Below are 23,712 nucleotides of genomic sequence, written 5' to 3'. Positions count from 1 at the left end.
GACTTTTACTGAGCTGCCACCACAATGTACCCAATTGAAGATAACCTTGATGATGTGTACAAACATCTGCATCTGGGCCAGAAGGTCCAAGAAACCTGTTAATCACCCCATCATTTTTTATATCTGCTTCCTCTGTATCTGAGCTGGAAGATTAGAACAGCTCCTTTGTGATGGCTGACACTGATCCTCAAAGTCACTACCCTGGCTACTAGTCAAATTCGTGCAGACACAGTGTCAGTCCTGCCATGACTTGGCCATCTGCTTCCATGTTCTAAAGTCACACACACCTGTCCCACAGTTTGGGTTTGAGCTAGACCAATTCCAGTTCTTCATGTGTTCTGCAGCATCACTACAGGCAAATCCTGTAGTGACGGTATATATTACTGTTTCGTTTCAATACATGGTGAATCAAGAACACATGCTGAAGGCTGCCTTGCCTCTCTTTGCCAGATTCATCATCAGCAATGGACTGAGGACTAAGCATGGGACATTCACGATCTTCTTGGAGGCAGTCGACCAAGCTTTACCCACTCTATCTAGGAATATGGGGTTAAGATTAGTGGAAGGCGCTATGGCACTCCTTTCTCCTGATGTCCTGCAGCTTTCAGACCCAGACACTGCCAAAGAAAACCTTACCTTCCTCTTGGCTCAGGTCCCCCAAAATGGTCATCTGTATTATCAAGGGGCTGTGCTACTACAGCACAATTTCACCCAGCAAGATGTGGACAACATGGATGTTGCATATAAACACCGAGGTGGGAATTCCCAGATTGACAGATTTACATTTGTTGCAACAGATAGGACTAATCAAGGCTTCATCGTGAATGGGAGGGTGCAGATCGAGCCAGTGGCATTCACCATTCAGGCAAGTGTGGCCACAGGCCTTCTTAAAAAAAGATGTGTAATATGATAAGGTGCAAAATGTAGTGATTTGACTAGGCTTAGAATTGGTATTTTCTTGCTGCAGTTAATGATCCAACTGAAATATTTATAGAGGGCAAGATTTGGTCTGTCAGTAATTAATCTTGAGAACAAATCACCACAATGCATTACTCAGGTAAAGAAGTCTATATAGTGCAAACAAAGAACTTACACTTAAGAGGAAAAAGGCATCCACTTATACTTGCAAATATTTTCTAAAAGGAATTTCAATCCTAAAACTTAGTCTAACTATGGCAAGCAATTTCTTCCTCCTCTGTTTTCCCATTTGGTGCTTTTCCACTAGTCTCATGTGACAGATATTAGGATGACAACTGACTGGTGTGTTGCAGGAATCTTGAATTACAGCCACTACTTCACTCCTACAGCCAGTTGTCCTTCTGAGAGTTGTAAGGTGCCTGCTCTGATTCCTCCCTCCTTTACTAGGATCTTTCTGTTCCCTTTCCATTCCTTTCATTTTTAAGTTCTTTCTACTGTGTCACAAGCTCAGATGGCCTTGCTACGACTTCTTTTACATGTCTGGCATGCTTTAATATGCAAAACAAGCCTGGTTGCATTGTATGTCAGGAGTCTGTAAGTTTCAAAATACTGATACTAACAAAGAGGCAGTAGCTCTTAACTTCTCCTGATGGTAAAGCCATCAGGTTGTGTAAGGAACAAGGAGTGTCATTGCATCGGAAAAATGAGATATGGAAAGCGCAACAGCAACCATTGTTGTGGGATACTGAAAGCTAGAAGACATATCAGAAGTTGTGAAAGGTAGCACAGATTGAACAGGACATTTTGGGCACATCTATAATTGTGATTATCATAATTCACAGATTTCCCTGCTTGTCATGGTAGTCCCTGCTTGTGAAATAGAGGTGAGAGACCATTGCTGGAGTTTTCATTTGCTATTAGAAAAAGATACCAAAAAAAGGGAGGAGTATGGGGAGTAGGGGAGATCAGGACAGAGGTGCACAGAACATCCTGTTGCCCTCACTGGCATGTGTTGTATCCCTCTATGTGCAGCAAGCAACTAGGCAGTCTGGACCTGGAAACCTCTCATGGGAAGTAGTATTTACCTGGAGGTCAGATTTCCTCCGGAGCAGACTGCTAGCCAGAATGACTATTGCATTCCTGAGCACGCTCTTGTGCTTTCAGTAAAGGTAGTAGTGGCAAGAAGCATGCCGATTCTGTAAAACAAATGTACATTTCTCTAACTTTGATTTAGGTGGACCATATGGACAAAATGGCACCAAAAATTATTCATCTCCATTGCTTTACTGATGTAGAACTGCTAAAGAATGGCAATTATGGGATCTATATTACTGCCAGGTCCCTGAAGGCATCTGATCCCAATACAGAAGATGACAAAATAATTTTTAAGATTTTACGAGGTCCTCATTATGGCTACCTGGAAAATATAACCACAGGTACTGTGTCCTATAATCTCTATATTTTAGGATTTGCTGGAACAAATTAAAAAAACCTATCTATTTACTTGATAAAGGGAGCCAAATTTTCCCAGAAAACCTTGGGTAAGGTTGCAATATGTTAAGAAAGCTTCTGTATCAAAACCTAAATGTCATGTTAATCATGAATGCTCACACTGTTTGAGCAGATTATTAAGAACTGCAACTCAGAAACTGTTTTTCGGAAGCCTGAAATACCAACATAGCAAGTAGCAAAACTATAATATAGCATGCCTACAGTGAGCTTTATCAAGGAAGGAAACGATGAACACCAAACTAGGTCTTCTGATAAACACATCACATGAGAATGAATTGGTAGGGACTTTTAATGGGCTAGGATGTTGCTGCGTAGTTATAAAAACAGCTTTCTGGAAGTTCAGAGTTTTCTAAGTGTTTAACAATGTTGAAAATAGTCTTTATGGAAGATGTGATTTTTGCTTAACAGCCTTCTGAGTCACCTGTGTCTGTTCTTTCTGTCCTTTCCCAGGTGGTTTTATCTACGAAGGATTTAGCCAAAAGGATTTAAACAGTAAAATTGTACTTTATGTCATCAATCCACTGCAGGAAGTGAATTCAGATGACCTGGAGTTTCAAGTCACAGATCCCAATGGAAATTCAGGAGTCCCCCAAATGTAACTTTGATCTTCTGCTTTAAGCACTGTAATGCATTGTGCATTTCACCTGTCAGCCTCTGCGACAGCTTCTGCCATAGGTCAAATGAGTCACTGCTGGGTTTGCAGCTGAGCAGAAGTTAAAGTAGTTACAGTTTCAGATACTTAAATTCCTTTGTTGTTGTTGTTGTTAAAGAATAAAGAAGGTTTCTCCCCTTCAGGATGGGGGAAAGGGCTAATTTCAAGTCAAACTGGATACATTTCTCCTGGTATCTGAACCTGGTGCCTTATGGCCTACAAGGCCTCACAGAAAGATAAAATGGAATATAACATAAGTGAGAATTAGGCCTACAATATCTGGAGAGTTGAGATGCTGACATAGGGACAGGCCTGTTGCTTCCTGTACATGCTCCTGTAGCTGGAGGTCACTCTTGTCCTGTGCTAGCAGTAACAAGCATGGGATTATAACAAAGGGGAAACTCTCAAGCTGTAAAAGCTGTATGTTACATTTTTGCATGAGAGCACTGAAAGAAGAAGGTGGAGAGCACAAATCATCCTTTTTGTTGTGTACTTCTAATATTTTGAACAGGCATATCATCAAAATATCTCTTTGACATAAGATAAATCTACTGTATGAAAATTAGAGACTGAGGGATCATCTGAGCTGTACTTTGATAATAATGGCCAAAAGTAATAGTAGTTCCACTGACCGTTTCTCTTTATTTCTGAAAATGGGACTGAATGTTCAATCAATTTTGTTAATCTGAAGTAATCATAAAAAACAGAAAACTATTTCCATATGCCAAATTGCCTATCCACAAGCTTGGCATCATGGAGGGGGGGAAAGTGGAAGGAGGAGATAGCTGGCTTCAAGCTTCAGGCTCTCTGCAAGAGCACTTCTTGGTATGCTAGAGGATGGAGACAACATTTCCACAGTTACACACTATGCCAAAAGATGTCCCTGTAGTCAAACACATCTAGATACAGCTAGCACTGTGCTCGGCTCACTTCCCAGTTGCATCATATTTGTTCAGAAACACACTGATATTAAACCCATCACTAAAATGCAGCCACTACATGTGGGAAAGTATGGGTTCCTGCATATCAATAGCAATACATTATATACTTTTAGGGAGTGAAAAGAGGGAAACCACTCTTCGTATAGAAAATACAAGTTTCAGAGAAGTAGACCGTACTTATTACCTGCACCAGACTTTGGAACAAAGGAGAATTTTGCTTTTAAGGAAAAGTCCATGTTTTTAGTACTGCATTTAAAAGCTGGTGACAGATTTGTTTGAATGGTTTATCATCTAATTGTCTCTGAGTCAAAAGACAAGTTTGATTTGCAAGCTGATAGTACTGAAATTAAATCCCAACTTTTATTTGAATGCTACTAGACTACACCTGGCACACTCTTTGGTAAACAGAAAATAAATCAGCTTCTAAATGAGTTGTCTTTCCCAGGGTATCAGAAAATCTAGGAAGATAAGAGAGACTGTCAATTAATGTTAGAGCTAGTTCAAACCCTGAAAAGTCTAGAACTTTGTTTTAGAAAAGCTCAATTAGATTTATAATTAGCATAGCCCATTTTCCTTCTTTCTGCTGCCTTTCATTCATCTCTGACTCTCACTGTTTTTTACCGCAGCTTTTCAAAAGGTTGTTTCAACAGGATATGTTTATCAGCCACTGTCTGCAGCGTGCAGTCCTCTGAGGTTCAGTCACGTTCCCTCACAAGCAATTCCAAAGTTCATTATGTGAGAGGTCTGGAATCCGCTGCTTCTCTGTGAGAAGAAAGTAGAGAGAAAATTAATATTAAGGGAGTGGGGAGAACAGTGGATGTGTCAATGAACTGCTGGAGCGGCCCTGTATACTAGAGGAGGAGGGAATGAGTTAGAGGAGAGTTGAAGAAAGGTGGGAAGAAGGGAATATATTGCAGAGGTAGTACCAGGAACTGACTTAAAGAAAGTCACACGGATGGAGGGACCCAGGAAGAAGCATTGTAGCTTATCATGGCTGATCTTATTTTATGGCCAAACTTCTCTTTTCAAAGAGAAATCTCTGCTATGAATCTTCTCTCTGGCTTTGAGATGATGTTCAGGGTTGTTTTGGGGTAGACAGGGATTCAACTGGAAGATTTATTAACTGCTTCTCTCTCTTTATAATCAGCCAAATCACAAAAATTTGTTGATTTGAAGACAAAGACTTAGTATGTTTATTGGCTGAATCAACACTCAAGAAAGAAAGAAATGTCAGTTTACTGAACCTTCAGGCAGCAGGGGGTGGAGGTTTGAGAGTAGGTTGCTTTTTTCACATAGGTTTTCCTTCCTTTCCCCACAGACTGGAACTAAGGTGGTCTCGAATTGAAATGCAACAGACTGAATATGAAGTGTGCGAGAATGCAGGAATGGTGTCACTGAAAATCAGCAGGGCAGGACACTCTGCAGACTCTGCCTTTATTGCAGTGAAGGTAAAGCTAAAACAATAAGACTTCAATGGAATTTAATAATAAACAATAGAGCCAGTTAATTTCCTCCTCTGATTTAAAAGATATTTCAGTAATCTGCCAAAAGGTTATTCAGTTCAAATTAGATTTGCCAGGATGTTGTCCTTGGCAAAACAACCCGCTGAAAATTTTCTCATAAACAGTTTTAAGGGGAAATGCTCGTTAACATACACTGGGATATTTCGGAGCTTTATTTCAAATTTTATGAACTTTCGTGAAGCAGTAGGCAGTTTTCTCTGGTATCCTGCTTGGGAGGCTAGGTTTCTATTTTGGAATCCCTGATGGGTCTTGAGACTTATTTTCTTGCTTACACTGAGAAGCATAGGAGCTATGGGAGCTTCAGCTCCACAGTGTAAACCAATGTCTGGCACTTCTCCCCACCATTTCCCTGCCATCTAGCTAGGAAATGACCCAGGGGACACCGAAACCTTGGGTAAGAGGCTCTGTTTTGTACCATGAAAATTCTGCTGAGAGCTGAAGATTTTTAATATTTTTGTAAAACATGTTTTGTGCAAATTACCTTTACAATTTTTTTCCCCATAAAAAAGAAATTGCAAGTTTTTACTGGCTCCTCTTGCTAGTAAAATCCTCACACAGTCTCCCTCACAGTGTCTTATGATTATAACCCTAACTAGAAACAAAAGTTTCATTTTTATTCCACTGAAGTCTGCTGGAGTTTTGCCATCGACTTCAGTCAATGTTTCCATCGATATATAATAGGTAGATTTTTCTAGTTATTCTTCATGAACACCAGTGACTTTGCTTGTAGCTAAACTAAAAAGATCAAGCAAACTGCACCCATGAGCAAGAAGGCAGCATGGAAGCTAGTGTCCTCTGTTGGCCTCCTGCAGAAATTGTTGGAGGCACAGGCATCCTCACACTTCTGCTTGGATGTGCTCGTGCCTATCCTGGCTAGTTACTGGGGCTGACAGGCAGCCCAGCGTGCAAACTCTTCTTTCCCTTAGCAGAAATAGGGGCAAAAGGAGGCCTTACAGAGGATCCAGTGGGGGAGCACAGCCAAGCCCATGTTGCAGGGGAGCAAGGTGCTCTTTCAGGAAGCTGCTGTGTGCCTGTGCAGGAGGCAGCTTTGACTAGGTACCCAGGCTGAACAGCACTGCTGTGTAGTGCAGTCTAGCAGCAATTCAAGAGGTGAGGAGAGAAACTTTTAAGATGAGCAAACCTTCTTGATTATGTGTTTTAAACCATGAGCCAGGCTAAGCTGATGCCCAGATTGGCATGTCTTTCTGGGGCTCTGTGAAGAGACACAGCAGCTTCAGCACCCAGCAGAACACACTGGCTTGGTGAAATAGGTAACAGCATGGCATTTACTGTTTGATTTCTTCTCAGATCAACGAAATATCTGCTGTGCTGGGAAAAGACTTTACCGTGACTCCCTCTAAGCTTGTTCAGTTTGATCCAGGTATGAACCAATGTGCTAGCTAATTTTAAAATAAACTCAATGATTTGTGAAAGCTGCCATTTTGGAGTGTGAAACCTGTTACATTTATAGCTAGAGAAGCTGTACAGGACTTGGGGTCATTTGCTGAAATTGCAGTGGGCCTCCTTTGTGAATCAGCATCCTTACTTCTTTGGGTGAGATGATACATGATCTCTTTATTCCAGTTAAAATATCAAAAGTGCTGTAAGGGTGTTTCCTACTCTCCCCACAGCCAGGCGAGGAAGGACTTGTCCTGACCTGAGCTGTGAGATGCTTTAAAGATGTGAAATATGTTATGAGAGGTCTAGGAAGCTCTTCAAATTTACACGAGCTTGAGAACAATTTGTTGTGCAAAGTGCCTAAGACCAGAAGGGTATAACACAACCTGAAAGTTGTCAGACCTCACTTCTACCTGCATGGTAATCACCATAGGAGTATGACCTTGGCTGAGACTGCAAATAGCCACAAATAAGAGCAACTATATTAACAGAAGTGGCCTGATTCTTGCTGTGAGATTATTGATACTAAAAGTGAACAAAAACATGAATGTGTTTTCTTGAAGAAAGCTTCCTCTGTTCTGCAGTCTTTATTACTGTCATGTTTCAGGTGTGCCTCTGGTGTCCAGAAAACAAGTAGCACCATTCTGAAACTTAGCTTCATCCACAGAATTTGGCTTTGCCCATGTAAACAGATTATCCAGGCATGAAAACCTATGTACTATCATAATCACTTCCTTTACATGTGGAAGCTGGAATTTTTAGAAGACATTCTGTAGACAACAATTCGAGGCCTAGGACTTGAATTTAGAATATGGAGTCCCTGGAGTCTGGATGCTGCCTGTAATGCCAGCAGAGATTACGCCAAGGCTGCCAGGAGTAAGATTTCCATGACAGAAAGTCACAGTGACTACAGAGAAGACAAAATACATTGCCTTTGATGACATCTGGCACCTATTTGATCATAAAAAACAGTCTGAGCACTTATCTGCTTCTTAAAAGCAGATATGGGAATATAAGTCTGTTCCAGCCAGTGCCTGGAGATTTTTACAGTAGAACCTCGGGGCTTTTTATGCAGAACTCCATGCCATGGATGAAATATCTACCTCTGCTTTCTAGGCTATCTCATAGAAAAATCTCTAGCTTTAAGTTCAGTTAAAGTTGAGTTACAACTCTGACAGTTTCAGAAATACTTCTTTATAACCTGTAAAAGTTATGTAGAAGTGTAGAATAAGCAACTGTTGGTTAATTTTCAGAGATGGGTAAAGGAGGGCATTTAGGCAGACAGCAATAAAAAAAATGGAGGAAATAAGAAAATCTGCTCTGATCGCCATTACTTTTGGAATACCTATGAAACCTCCGAAACTAGTAAGCCACTCTCCCAGAGGACCTTTTGTTTAGCTTTTTTTTTTTATTTATTTTAATTAGAAGAAGAAAGACTAGAGAACAGTGGAAAAAATATTTCATATCATGCTTATCTGTAATTCCAGTTCTGTTCTTCTTAATACACTTAAGCTTGTCAATTTTTGGACTGAAATGGCTCGAGATTGTTGCAAAGACATTTTTTGTGCAAGGCCATATATTTCTTCTCCTAGCACAGGATAGGCCAAAGTACTGCTACTATCTTTCTGATCACAGTGGTGAGCCCCATGAAGTAACTATGAATGTGTATAAGAGAGATGCACAGTGTCCCCCCTCTCAGTTGCACCAGCTTGGTTCCCTGACACAAGCTTTTTAGATGGCTCTCTTTGAGAGTCCTTTGTTGAGGCTTAACCTGGAAGGATCCCTCCAAACTCTTACAGCCAGGACAACATCAATTTCTTAGACCTTAATTTGAGAGTCTTGATTCTTATTAATTAGTACTGACCTACTTAGTAATGCAGATAGATTTGTTTTATAAATAAACTTCATCTACACCAAGTGATTATACACATTAGATTGAAATCAATAAATTACAAATGAAGTTTAAGAGCAGAAGATCCTACTCAGACTGATGGGACTGTTTGTATTGAGCTCATAATTTGGTAAGAAAGATCCAGCTGAGAGGGAGGAAGGAAATGAAGCTTAGGAGAGTTAGCAAAATGATATAGAAAAATCTTTATACAATGTTAAATGTGTTTTTTATATTAACTCTGTATGTTTATGCTGACATTGTGATGCAAAAACAGTTCCTGAAATGTTTCTATGACAGCAATGTCTATTTTGAGATGTTTCTCTCCTGCAGCATTTGACTGTTCCCAATTTCTAAAGCCTTTCAGCTAATAAATAGCCTAGTTCTTTACCTTAGAATGATCTTTGCTCATTTCCACTAGTGTAAATCTGAAGTAGCCTAGTTAAGACAAGCAATTGAGTCAAAATTTTGTAACTAAGTACAAAATCTGCATTCTAAAAATTTCTAATTAGAGCCAATATATTCATTGATCAATATGCAAATATTTTAAATAATTGCTTTGTCTCTAAAATTCAACTTTCAAGATAAAAAAGCATATGCTATATTTCCTTTTTAAAATTACAATGGAAGCCCTAAATATATGTGTTGTAACCATCATCTCTCATGACTAAAGCAGCTTTTTGTCACAGTGTATGCATTTGATTTGAATCATCATTCTCTGGGAACAAATTTGGTCTTAGTGTTATTTAGGAGAACAGCAGGAGTCCAGTCAGTTGGTAGGAGCACAATAGCATACACAAGCTACATCATTCTAACTATAGACATGTTAACTAATATATTTCTTTGACAGATTGATTGAAATAGCAGTTAAAGAGTGATTAAAATGTTTATTTCTGTTAGGAATGTCAACCAAGACGTGGAATATAGCAATTACCTATGATGGTTTAGAGGAAGATGATGAAGTCTTTGAAGTAGTTCTGAGCTCCCCTGTGAATGCCATTCTTGGCACTAGGACAAAAGCTGTCGTGAAAATTTTGGATTCAAAAGGAGGTATTCTATTTCAATCTTCATCTTTAAAATCTGGAACAATCTTGGCTGTAGCTACCTAGCTATTGCAGCTACTTATTTTCAGTAAAAAGTGTTGCCAATAATTACGTTAATATCAAAATGCAAAGTTTCTTTTTAGGGAGAACAGGCTTGACAGTTGCACACTCACTATTTTCTCACAAAACCATGTTTCTCCTCTTAGGAAATGGAGTTTGGAGAAAGCAGCAAGTAAAAAATCGGAAAGGTGGTAGTGGGGAAACAAATCACTCTTCCTAATGACAAGATATCAGTTTTCATTTATTAAAAAAAACAAATCCAGGTCCACTAGAGTTGGTTTCTGGCAACTGTGTAACTGTTGTAACACTGTTATACAATTTATTTTCCTTTCAGAAAAGAAAACTAACATGTAAACCCTGCCCTTAAAAGTAATTTTTATAACGTTCTACAAACACAGTTCACAACACTGCAGCATACAGCAGTGATTATTACAGAGTTTAGGCCATTCTTTGCTCATTATTGTTGTGCTTTTCAGTGATCAGCTGTGGCATGCCTTAAAGTTGAAACAATAGTAGAAAAATACAAATTACCAGCAAAGCAGCTGAGCTTTCTGAAAGCTGAAGAATTTATCCTTTCTCATGCTCAGTGAAACAGTATTTTAAATACATATGTGACAATAGGTTACATTTCACTTTACCAAAATTCCTTTTAAAAGTTTATATATGGTTTCTCTTTAACTCTGATGATTTAAATTGGGAGTTAGTTGACACACTAGTGTGGAAGAACAATTGTGCCATGAGTTTCTGCAGAGAAACGTGGCAGGACAAGATAGAGTATCACCAACACTAGTTAAAGATACCCCTCTCTGTCTAAACAAATCCAAACCCAAACCACAGTTTATGTATGAAAATATGTATCTCCAGTTTATACTTGATAGAGATTCTGATTGGTGGTGAGATGGATATAGTATGTGCAATAACATATATATACAGGTGGTAGTTGCACAGACAGTTGTAGTCATAATTAAGCAAACTGCATAAATGAGGATGACTGAACAAATCAACCACATCAAGTGAAAAAATCATCCAACTTTTAATGACAAGCTGTTTACATGCCCATGTCAGTGTGACCACTTATCTGCTCATGGAGTTAGAACTGACCATCTGCCATTTTTATGCTTTCAGGTCAGTGCAGCTCTTTCCATTCCTCTGGCCAAAATAAGCACAGCTTCTGGGGAAGAGGCACGCTATTTCCAGTTTCCTCAGGCTCCTCATCACCTTCCAGGCCTGGCAGCATTCACTTGGAAGGGGTCCCATCATCTCCTTCCAAAGGGATCATAGAGCATAGACGGAACACACTGCAGGAATACAGCTTTTCAAATCGGTCAAGGACAAGGCTGAGAGTGATTGGAAACGGCAGGATAGTAAGACATTTCTATTGTGATGGACTGATTTACGAGCTCTTTGGGATTTGGTATCTTCATTTAGTTGCTATATTTTAGCAATGATTCTACCTAACTACACAGTAACCATAAAATACCTGAGTTTGCTCTAAGTCAGATTTGAGAACTATTTCAAAATATTGAAAAAAAAAAAAAAGAGAAATTCCTAATTTTGAAGAAGTGTTTGTGAGAGCAAGGAAAGAAAACACAGTTGAGGTAGTCTCATCAAGCAACTAACCTGAGTAATTATGCAGTTTCAAATCCTGTCTAATCTATGGATCTGCTAAAAGAAAGAAGCAGGGTTTTGTTGAAGTCATTGTAGCTAGGACCAATGTATAGAAGCTGTGCATCTGGTGCTGAAGTTGTAAAGCTGAAAATATAGTTTAAACAGGGAACAGTTATTTCAAAGTTGCCTGCTGAGCTTCCCTCTTTAGGTTGGTTTATACTAGCTTAGTTAAGCAGTTTAGTAACGTTCCACTATGATCTTAAAAGAACCTGTATAAAGACACTCTTAATGGGTGATTTTTAATAGCTGTTTTCAGATGACATCTGTTTCCATTCTCAGAGCAAAACAACTAAAAGCAAGATATGTTCTGCATGACTTGATAGCCTAGATTACGCAATGAATCTTTCATATAGTTGTTTCGTTTCTATAATGCATGGATCTTCCCATCTCATTTTGCTATTTACCTTTTTCAGGTTCATCCTTCATCTGTAGTTAGAAATGGAACTGATGTGGTTTTCAAAGTAAGAATATTATGAGCTCATTCATTTCTGACTTCTTCCTGACTCTGTTCTTTCCAAGTTCTATGTAGAGCAACTAGTTAATAATTCATTCATGATTAATATTTTAATCATGATTAATATTTTATTGTTGTGTCTTTCTTTCTTTTTGATGTTATTTCCTCTTGATTTACAACTATTTTTTAATTCCTTTTTATTTTTTGTGGGGTTTATTGAAGATTTGCTGATAAATGGTAATCTTCTCTTTTCCCTCTCCTATTTTGTGTGTGTGCACGTATGTGTACTACTGTAAAACCAAGTATCACGGGATGGTAGCACTCAGAATAGAGGAAGACTCCTCATCAGCTAAAGCAAACAACAAGGCTGAAGTGTTGGTAATTAACCAAGCACAACCACAGATAGATACAATCACCTCTAGGAAGACAGAAATCCCACAGGCTGGTAAAGCAGAACTGGCATCTGAACCAAGCTCTAGCCATCAGGTATGAAACCTTTAGTGTCATAGGCATTTTCACCATCTGTTTTCAGTCACGCTGTTTTCCAAAATGATTTAACACCTCTGAGATCTGCAGCCTAACTCTTTCCACTCCAAAACTGAGTTTATCCAACACACAGATGAATTAACAACTCAGTCTTGTAGACTTTTCATGTTATGAAGATCTAACATTAAGAGCTATTTCATCAGTTCCATGTAGCTTGTTTGATTTGCGTAATTATTTTGCTTCAAATGTGTGAATACTATTCCCTTTTCCAGAACTTTTTCACCTTTCCAAAGGCCTGCACATCAGATTTAAAGGGGCTGTTGCATTATGAAGAAAGCACTCAAAAGCTGTATCAGTGTGATGGAATAATATGGAAGGTCTGGAATTCCCAAAGCAAGGTAAAATTGCTGCCATTAGCATGCATCAAAACATGCGTTACAAAAAAAGCTCAGCAAAGCAGTAACCACATATAAGCCAATCTATAGAGTTCTTTTGGAAAAATATTGTTAGTTATTTGATACGACTTGGAAAAAAATCATTCTCTTCCTTAGTACATTCAGTTTATGTTCTGCATGTGTAAAGAGATGATTTTAATGTTTTTTCACTGAAAGGAATTCAAGTAATCTAATGTGATCCTATCTGGCTATCTTTAGATAGTACGGATCTCAAGATTTATTTAGAAAAATATTTAGAGTGAAATGGTGTGTAACATCAGAAGAAAGATCAGAAAAATGTTAAAAGAATAGTAAATATTGATAATGAAGGATACAGTTCCCAGAATGCTGCTTGGAGGACAACACTCCCAGCAGTATTGAGGCATCTATTGTTTATGCCCAGACCAGAAAGCCTGCCCTGATATGACCACAGCACAGACAACTTGTCAATGAAAGACCCTGCATCCTAGAAAAATGAGCATTGCATATTCAAAAATGCCATTCCTTTTCCTTTTAGCTCATAGAGAGAACAGTCATATATTTCTAATAAACAAGGGAAAACAGACTATCAGCTGCATTGCCTAGATTTATGAGGATTACAATGAGCGAGAGTCTGAAACAAAGGACCACACTGTAACAACTACTGACTCTACAGGAGATGAAAGAGTTGTCTAGAGTCAGGCTTGCAGGCACCAAGTAAGCAGATCTCCAGAGATGTAATGAAGGCCTGCTGGCTGGGGTTGCCCTTTCTATGTGTTGCACACTGCTGATCCTGCTAGACCCCTGGGCACAAACGTCTTGGCGCTTGTGGGAATGTGGGTGTGACAGAGTGAGTGAATTAAATCTATTGGAGAATGAATTAAAATCCACTCAATGAGAGATTCTGTAAGTACGTATCACTGTCCCCTTCCTTAAGATCCCATATTGAATTTTATTATACTAAATTCTTTACATAGACTGTAAGTGCCAGAAAACATCATCCAAACAAATGTACACTTTCAAGAGGTTTTTGGAATCTGAATCTGCACAGAATTAGCCTTAATTACATACTTACAATAAGTTGTAGGTTCCTCTAGCAGGCATGTATTCTTTTGCTTTTCTTAAGCATTGCTTTAATTTATAATATATACACCAGAGTTCAATTCAAGAGAGCCCCTGAGAAACCATGAGCAGCACCTCCAGCCTTGAGCCTGATTATTAGTGTGCAGAATTCAGTCGCTGCCTTTTCATCTTTTATTTCAGGAAGTGAGTACGAAAAAATGTCCTGATGGATGGAGTCATCATGAGGGCAGCTGCTATTTCCTGGTAGTGAATCACAAGGTCACCTGGAATACCGCTGCTCGGGCTTGTAGAGAACAGTAAGAGACTTCTCCAGATAAATGTGTTTGTAGTGCACTGGATGCTCCTCTGAACTGAATGCTATTATGGCTGAGTTCATTCTTATAAACCTCACTTCAGTTGTGCTACACAGCACCAAAAAAAAAAAAAAAAAAAAAAAAAAAAGAGAGAGAGAGAGAGAGAGGGAGAGAGAGAAACTATAACAGACCCTGGGATTCTGACCCAGTGGAAGATATAAATGCTATTAGTCTCATCATGTTTTGGATGCTTATCTTATCTTATTTGTAACATGAATTCCTGAAACTCTCCAGCTGCGGTGAGGTTGCTTTCCCAATGGGAGAAGTATTAGTGTTAGTCTGCAGGAGAATAACAGAGTAAAGATTCAGTCTTCCATCTTCTGTGACCAACCACTTTCTTAGTTCTGTTTTCACCTGATACAGCACAGCACAATGTTGCCAGCTCCAGTGTGCCACAGCAGACTGAAGACTCAGCTCTTCAGAAGATTTAAGTATTTGAAAACACTAACATTCAAAAAAAAAAAGTACATTTCTGTCTTTCATGATCAAATAGAAGCTAAATTAAATAATAACAATTGTCTTAGAGTAGGAAGCAAATAGAAAATTTGGGATCCATGCATGGGATCATGCATGTTCTGTGCCTTGTGTTGACTTCTGGTGAAAGAAGAGTATTGAGTTTTAAAACAAGTTGAATAATAGGCAATTCTTTAATGGACTCTTTCCCTTTCTCCTTGATATGAAAATTGAAACAGGGAAGAGTTGGAGATGAAAGAAACAGAATATACTCAAGAAGTTTTTAAAGATCTTGAGGACAATATAAAGTGCATACAAACATACACAAGCCTTCATTTATTCCAGCCAGCAGGGACAGTTTATTTTGTTCTGGTAACATGCAAAAGGAAATGTTACCTGCTGTTGTGAACTTGCCACAGATTTCACAATTCGCTGTTTTACTTAAAGTTCTAGCTCCTGAGACAGTTAATATTTCATCTGCTTTTATTCTGATACTGCCGCAAAGCTGTCAGCTGTGAATATCCTCATATTTTTCTTATGGTCTTCAACATTTAATTGAGCCCGTGGGAGTTCTCACTGAATTAGTTGTATGTCCATTTGCCAGGATGTACTTCCCATTTCCAAAAAGAGTGTATTCCTGGGGACACATACTGTTTGTAGGAGATAACTTCCTGCTGAAGGCTATAGCGTGTAATATAAAAGTTAAACTGAATAACAATAGTTGACAGTGTGAAGCACCTATTCAAAGAGTCAAGGCATATCACTGAATCCATATGCAAATGAATCCTGGTGATAATTAATGTCAAATTACTGCAGATTGAGGAAAGCTTTTATCATAGTAAACGGAATCTATTTACTCTATCTGGAATTGGTTTACAAAGGCACAAACAAGGTAATATTCATTTAAAGTGCTACTAGAAGATAACTTAATACATTTTATTTCTCTTTTTCCTCCTCCCAATTTTGGTATTTCTGTAATTAATGCTTACTGTTGGCAATTAAATGGCTCATATTTTTCAACAAGCAAATGAAATCAACATAGAGGTAGCTCCAGATATTAAATGAAGAAAGAACAGAATTGAGTTTCAGTAAATCAGCCAATTCCACTGAAAAATAAGAACCACTTTCAACTACATAAGCTGCTTTATTTTCAATTTCTGTTCAACATTCTTAGTTCTCTGTTCATAGAATCATACAATGGCAAGGTTGGAAGGGACCTCTGGAGATCATCTAGTCCAACCCTCAGCATAGCCCATACGGGGATTGAACCTGTAACCTTGGCATTAGCAGCACCACGCTCTAACCAACTGAGCTAAAAAGCACTTGAAAAAAAGCATAAGCAATGAAAAAGATTGCTTTAGTATCAGTCTCCAATTAATCAGCCTTCAATCCTTTCAGAGGAAACTGTTACCTTGAGATGATGGACTTAAGACCAACCAATTTGGTGAAAATAACTCTATCAATTTATTGTGGAAGCAGTAAAGTATTAACATAACCATATGTCAATGGACTTATACAAACCCACCTGGACTTGTATCCAAGTGAAACACTTTGTGTTTCTGCACTGAGTTTTGATACCTGCTTGCACCCATTTGCTGTAGGAAGCACATCAACCTTTTCTTCAGTTTCCTTGTGCAGGGATGGATAGAAGCATACATAAAGAGTTGCTTGTCTTGACACAGGTTGCCGCATACTACGGTGATATTGTGGGTGTGAAAAGGCTCAGCAAATTGTTCTGAAAATCTTGCTCCCTATCTACCCCACCTCCAGTGCATCACAGAGAAAGGCACTCACTTCTATAGCTTTTTTTTTTCTTTATGCATAAAGAGTCTCTTGGCAACATGAACAGAAGCATCTGAGAGTCATTACGGTATGGTGATCCCATAGCAGTCTGGCTTAGCAGTAATTCTGGTGGTTTATTTTGCAGGTCTTGTTTATCCAATAAGGTCATGCCCTCCCCAAAGGATCATTGCAGCAGGGCTCACTGGCATGGGAACTGGCATTCACCACTGCCATTTGAAGGGACTTTGATGTACAGCCAGATTCCAGGGCTGCTTTTATTCTCTGTTGATCAGATGATAGCATGAACTTCTTGAAATTAAATAATTAGAGCCTAAATATAGTCATATTTCAGATCCTGGACTGTCATCTCTTTATGGTACAGGCTGTTCTTTTGTTCAGTATCCATATAACACATAGCAGTGGTCTTGATCCTGGGGAGTCAAAACCAGAACGATAATTTGAAATAACAAGTCCTTCATGATGGCTCAGTATTGACCAGAGTAACACTGGATGGATCCCACTGTCTCCTATCCTAGTAATGGGTTAGTTCTGTAAGCAACTGATTTAGTTTTTCTTATTCCTAATGAACCCAGCAAAGAATTTTTTTGCTACAGCTTGTGTTCATGAGTTATCATGAGTCATTTTAAAGGCCCAAGAAATACTGTTTGGCCCTTCAACTGCCACTCTGGAAGTGCAGGTCTCTGGTAAGCTCTGCATATCTGTCAGCCTCATCTGAACATTTTCAGTACCAGGAGGTAACTTAAGCAGCATTAGACACCTATTCTGATGCATCTGCACTACTTTCTAGGTCATCATATAAGAGCTGAGTATAACCCAAGCACAGATATGCTCAGTAATTCCCCTCTGCACTGTCCATATACAGGATGCAACAGTTATTACAGAAGTTTAACTCAAATATCTTCCTTTGCTGTGGAGACCTTTGTAGCTAGCCAAAAATGCTTTTGCAGAACTTAAGTTCTCCTTGACATTGGAGAATTTCCTGTAAAATCAGCAAATTCTTTCTGCTGAATGTGTTGCATATAATGCTTCAAGGTAAATGGCTACCTGAAATATCTGCGTAATTTGGGCAACTGCTCTGAGATGATAGATGGCCTGGACTTGATAGCACAAATTTTAAAGCACATAGACATAATTTGCAAATGGACTTATTTGGCACAGGATCAGCATTTTCTTTTACATATATATAAGGCAGTATGATCCCGTCTCTAGAGTCACTTAAATTAGAAAGTGGTAGATTTATGTAACTCCATAAATAACATTATCTTGTCATTTCCTGTGTCTGGCATTCTGCCTCATAGTACAGGTTAGCAGTATTACTGTAAGTGGTACCTTCCCTCCCATTTCCCTAAAAAATGTCTAAAACTCTGACTAGGTTTAACAATTAGAATGCTTGTTCACTCTTCAGACGTGTACTTCTAAGGCTGTATTTGGAGAGTACTCATACTAAGACAAGATTAGATAAGGTTATAGTTATTGCAATGCTTTCTTTTCACAATGTTAAAGCCTTTCTCTGCTACTCAGACCTAAGTAAAAGTCTGAAGCTGTTGTTGCTCAGACAACAACGATATAGCAGTTAGCAATAGATCCTGACAGTTTTTATTATTTTTTAATTTTCCTAAAACAATTGAAAAACATCAAGAATAAGCTAAGCTTAAATAAAACAACTTTGTTCCAGGGCTTTGACTGTTCTTAAGCAGAAGCCAGGTGATTTGCCCTTGTTCCTGCTCAGTTACTAGCAACACCACAGAGACTGCTACCCACATCTCCTTTCAGCCCCAGGTTTGGTCATCGGTCAACCACAGGCATTATGAGGGGAAACAGCATCTCTGCCACTGAATCAGCTACCCTGGGAAAACAGCTAGGATGAATTGACACTGGTTTTCTGGGCCTTTTGTCTGAAAAAAAGAAAGAGACAGAAGCTTTTCCAATCTCCCCCTGGAGATTTTGGGTGTGGGAGATGAGCTCAGAGAGGTGGCACCGTATTACCTTTGGGACACAGGGGGATCAACACCACGCACGAAACGTCAAGGAGAAGCACACTCAAAACTTCTACTAAAAGCTGGCACCACGGCTTCATCATTAATGGATGAATCTTTGAAAACTTGTACTATAAGAAATTGCACAATTCCTACCTCCTACCACACTGCTGCTAACTACTTTGTGCTGATCCAGTTTACTGTGGGTAAAGTCTTGATTAAGGTTTCTAAGGCTACCTTACCACATCTCTACTTCTTGAAAGTGTACACAGGAGATGTTGATGAGATTTTCTATGCTTTTGTTCTCTGGTGGTCCCAGACTGATGAGGCCCTTGCTGGGATCCACATTACTGTGTGGTGTTTCGTCTATGGCAGCCACGATTACACAAACTGCAAGGGCTGACACTGTGACAAGAGCCTTGTTGGGCCCACTGAACAATGGAGAGCGGGGGGAAAACTTCCTGCTGCTTCAGTTGACTGCAGGGCTAAGAGAAGAAGCTTTTGAAAGAGAACATCCTGTCAGACTACAATGCATTTCCTCCATACAATGCTATCATATGCCTAGATCAAAAAATGATCCAGACTTTGTACAACAGGGATTGTGCAGAAAACTGTGGGCTACTTTCTGGAATTCCTCCTGATGGAAAGTTTGCCTGCTTCCCCATTTTGTGCAGTGTTATGATATGGCATTCATGAGATCAGTAATGTTGGAAGAGACATATGCCAGCAAATGGAATGGAGCTCCAGGCGTGGACAACAGACTTTGTGGTGGGCTTCCACCCAAAGATCTATTGAAGGTCTCCATTAGTGGCCATGTCTGTTATGCCAAGCTTGTGGTCTAGTTATTGTATTGGGTCTTCAACATGATCTTCTTGGATTCTTGGAGTCTTTATCTCCTTGGATTTAAGCAAAATTATCTTCTGTCTCTGATATCTGGCAACAGTCATGAAGCTCGCAAACTCCTGGTATTGCCACCAGCTTATTCTGCTGCTAGGAAAGCTTCTGGCTCTCTTAAAACATGTTTAGATGAGCAGCATTATTTCCTTGAGTCCTATCAAGCGTCACTCAGGAAGTCTGGGGAGGCGGAAGGGGTTGCCACCACTGTTTGAAAGAGCAGCAGTCAGAATCATTGAATGATAAAAATGACTGAGGCTCAGTGGGGAGGGCAGGCTGTTGCAGGTAGGATAGGTGAAGAAGGGAGACGATATTAGGGCAGGGAAAAAAGATGTATCTTTCAGTATACTTGGATTTTTTGTATGGACAGATTATTGAAAAATAAAAAGACTCTGCTGGTTTCTGCAGGATAATTCTGGCTTACAGAAAGTGATGTACCAAAAAGACTTAACTGTACTTTTTAAGGACATTCTAAGGATGTAAGAATAATATATGAATGTGCCAATGTTTTAAAACACAGTTAGTGAGTATGAAGTATACACTTCCTGTACATACTTCATTCAATTGCACAGGTGATTTAATTATTGCACTAGAAAAGTCAAAAAAGCATTCAGAATAAGAAACCATGTAATCTTCTCCATGTAATCCAAGATTTCAAGACTTTATCTTCATGTAATTATTTTTTCATGCAAGTATTGGTCTTCCTGTGAAATGTTAGCTATACGCTTTATATTAGAGTCGGTGCTTCTTGTTGATAAGTCCAAGGGAGATGTCTGTCACTCTTACTCTTAATCCTAACTATTCTGTCCTCTCTTGTTGAGCCTAGATACCTCGGAAGTCTAGCAAGTGTGGCTAATGAACAACACATGAAATGGCTGTGGGACTTCAGTGGCAGGAAGCCCTTTTGGATAGGCAAGTATATCAGCTGACTATCTCAGTCAGCCAGTCTTTCTGTGAGCCTTTCTTTGGAAAATAGGAACTGTTGCAGCAGTTCTAGCCCAGTTTTCAAATGCTGCATTGTCCTCAACTTTCTAGAGCTTTTGTCATTTCAGATCAAGGCATAAATTGAAATTTATCGATCAAATTATCAAAAAGAAGAGTTTCTCATGTGAGAACTTGCTGAATTTTTGCCCTGAAACCTTTCCTATTTTAATCCTTGCTGATGAAATATTTTCCAGTAAAATTTTTATTCATTTGTTTATGTTACCTTCTTTTGACTATTACTCTATTTACTTTTATCTATATTTATTTTAAATAATTATTTATGTAACTGTTAATTTACTAGTGGCATCTTGTGTCAGAACTCTGTGAATAAGTATACGATCAGTTAAAGAATATTTCATCACACCATTTTAGGTTTGGTTGTCTATTTCTTGTTATGCACCTTTCATTTTAAAAGAATAAAAAAAAAAACGTGTTGGACCTTCTCTGTACTTCCTGATATCCCTTTCTATGAAAAACTGCCTTAACTCATAAATTCCTTCACTCTAACTTTCTTCCTTCTGTATCTTCACATTTTAGGTACTTTTTTTTCAAAGTGTTAAATGCAATCCTCAAATAGCAGTTAATAAATTTCTGAGGTGGATTTACTAGCAATACTAAATCAACTTTAAAAACTACAGTCAGTTTGGAATAGTGCTTAATGATATCATGATTCTGTTAACCTAAGAGAAATAACTCTTCTGAAAAGAATAAAGACCACAAGCCTATGGTATTAATCTGATTGTGGTCTCCTCTAGCTAAGAAGATATACCGTATTTGAAATGTCTACTTAGGTTGTATTGAATCAGAGACACTGTAAAAAGTCATACTCCAAACTGTTAAAATTACTATATTTTCAACTGTATAAGCAAGATATATAAGACTCTGCAGGATTTTATTTTTCAGAAGGAATCTGCTTAAAGTCTGACAATGCCTAAGCTTGAATAGAAGCACCTTAAGTATCAAAAGATAAACTTGGGAGGTGACAGACATACAGTAGATGGAAGGGGAAAAAGCATTTTTGATAGTTGGGTAGTGAGGAAAAGGATAGTTTCTGTTATTCAGACGGCACTGATTGCCTCAGGAAATATTCAGTTTTATTTTATTTGTATTCCTCCAGATGTTTTTATCTCTCAGCAGAATCTTGCATGCGTTTTCAACAGAGACATAGAACAACACACTTTTTTTGGCATCAGGCTTCACAGGTGATAAATATCATTAATTTGGTCTTACTGATTTGACATAGGCTTGAATGACCAAGTGAATGCTGGGCATTGGGAGTGGAATGGCGGAGAACCCATCACCTACATAAACTGGAGAAGAGGCCCCTATCGTGTTCCAAAGAGAGGGAAGAACTGCGTATTGGTGCAGAAGCGAGGGAAATGGCAAGCAACGGACTGCAGGAAGGTCAAACAGAACAGCTATATATGCTCAAGAAAGCTGTAAAGAATGGAGAATCTTTGTGTGAGCATGTGAGCTTTCCTCTTGTTTCAGATTTATTTGCAGACATGTGAGGGTAGGCAGTCAGAAAACTTCCTAAATTATGAGGAAGAATTTTTTTTCATGCTGCCAGAGGTGCAGATGCGTTGGGCTCTAATCAGGAAACAGAGGTCACTTGCAAAGACTGAATCTAGGTTAAGATTTTACACTGTCTTCAAAGATTCTGATCCATCACTTACTCTTAAATATTTTTACACCGAAGAGGAAAGCCAGAAGGATTTCATCAAATTTCTGTGTAAACATAATTAAAAAAAAAAACAAAAGATACTAATATATCCTTCAATTTCCTTCTCCCTGAAGGAGTGACTGTGAATTGGCTGTTGCTTGAATTTAGTCGCCATAAAACTGCAGTTTTATGCTGTAGTCACAGAGAGAGGAAGATTACTTGGAGCAGAAATGGAGGCAGTCTGCTGGCTGAAAACAGGTTATCTTGGGTGAGGCAGAAAGAGACTTGATATTCTTTCATGGATGTCCTAGTATGAAAAGAATTCCAGTGGAAAGACTTAGTGTCAGAGTACCAACAGGGGCAAAGCCTTACATTTCTCTTTTCAATTGCACAAGACCAGCTCCCAAAGCCTCATATCCTAATGGATATGCTCATATACGGCTGTATACTGTTCAATATTCCTGATCAAAGTCATCCACTGTTTCTCAGCAGTGCAGCGTGGTGCTATAATTTTTGCAATGAAATTAAATAATGGGACCTCTAGTTCTATCTGAAAAGATGGTTTATGCAGAACATTAATACAGAAGCTTAATTCCAGAATATTATCATCGGATAATTCCATGATACATTAACATCAATAGGATTTATATGTGTGTATAAGCCAATGTCACAGTGAGACATATTTTGTTGTAAAGCAGCTAAGGGTTTTAAGAAGTATTAATCTAAGTCCTCATTAGGGATTTGATGTTTTTTAATAATAATAATATAAAATCCAGATTTAGTTCTGAGAAAGGCTTAAAATCTAGCATTTATCAGGAAAAAAATGGAAAAATAACTTCATTTTAGGTATATGCATTTGTCTTGATATTATTTGGTAACATTATAATAAAGTTATTTTTTACATTTCAGAAAAAAAATCTTTTTTTTTTTTTTTTTTTTTTTTTAAAAAAAAACTTTAGGAACCACTGCTAAAAAAGAAACAAGTCACAATCTTCCTAAAAAAATATAAAAATAAAGCCTCCCCCCCCACTCTAAACCCTTCTTCCATCCATGGGTGTGTGACAGTTGCTGTGGTAGTAGGTTGAATTTCTCCTACACCATATGAACTCTCAGCCCTCCCATCTGCTGCCCAGCAGTTCATTCTGTCCCTTGCCCCCATCAGTCTCTCTATTCAGCCACCCACTGGATCAAATGCATTTGTACATCATTTGTTCCTCTGTTCCTTTTGAGGTGCCTCGAAATAATTTCTCAGGCCTGACAAGGAACAATTTCAGCAGAATTCTCTCTCCTCTCTAGGCTGAGGGACATTATTCCAGGTGTTAGCCTCCCACCTTTCCCACAGCATGTGTTAGAGAGTATGAATGTGAGTAGCCAGGCAACCTTTTTATTTTTATTTTTTAAGGGAGAGAACCTTGCCAACAAACACAAGTGCATTGCAATACTGCAGCGAAAACACTGTAGGGAAAACTTTGTCACCCTTGCTGTTGATATCAACAGATACAAATATATGTATTTACAGAATTTCTTTTTTGTAATTGTAATCTTTA

The 23,712-nt window shown here is 38.6% G+C and overlaps 1 protein-coding gene across 1 annotated transcript; it reads left to right on the top strand.

Moving 5' to 3' along the window:
• The first annotated feature begins 400 nt into the window (after positions 1 to 400).
• On the top strand, positions 401 to 22,086 carry LOC134153138 (FRAS1-related extracellular matrix protein 1-like). The gene is made up of 13 exons (XM_062598999.1): positions 401 to 865; positions 2,153 to 2,354; positions 2,881 to 3,025; positions 5,342 to 5,471; positions 6,855 to 6,927; positions 9,733 to 9,882; positions 11,061 to 11,299; positions 12,017 to 12,064; positions 12,361 to 12,543; positions 12,816 to 12,941; positions 14,220 to 14,335; positions 20,345 to 20,430; positions 21,746 to 22,086. The coding sequence occupies exons 1-13, from the start codon at positions 401 to 403 to the stop codon at positions 21,943 to 21,945; spliced, it is 2,163 nt and encodes a 720-aa protein (XP_062454983.1). The 3' UTR covers positions 21,946 to 22,086.
• Positions 22,087 to 23,712: the final 1,626 nt, after the last annotated feature.

The sequence above is a fragment of the Rhea pennata genome, chromosome Z (genome assembly GCF_028389875.1).
Source record: "Rhea pennata isolate bPtePen1 chromosome Z, bPtePen1.pri, whole genome shotgun sequence".
In the NCBI taxonomy this organism is placed as follows: domain Eukaryota; kingdom Metazoa; phylum Chordata; class Aves; order Rheiformes; family Rheidae; genus Rhea; species Rhea pennata.
Note: the sequence above shows the minus strand (reverse complement) of the source record. Positions and strands in the feature narration are given on the sequence as shown.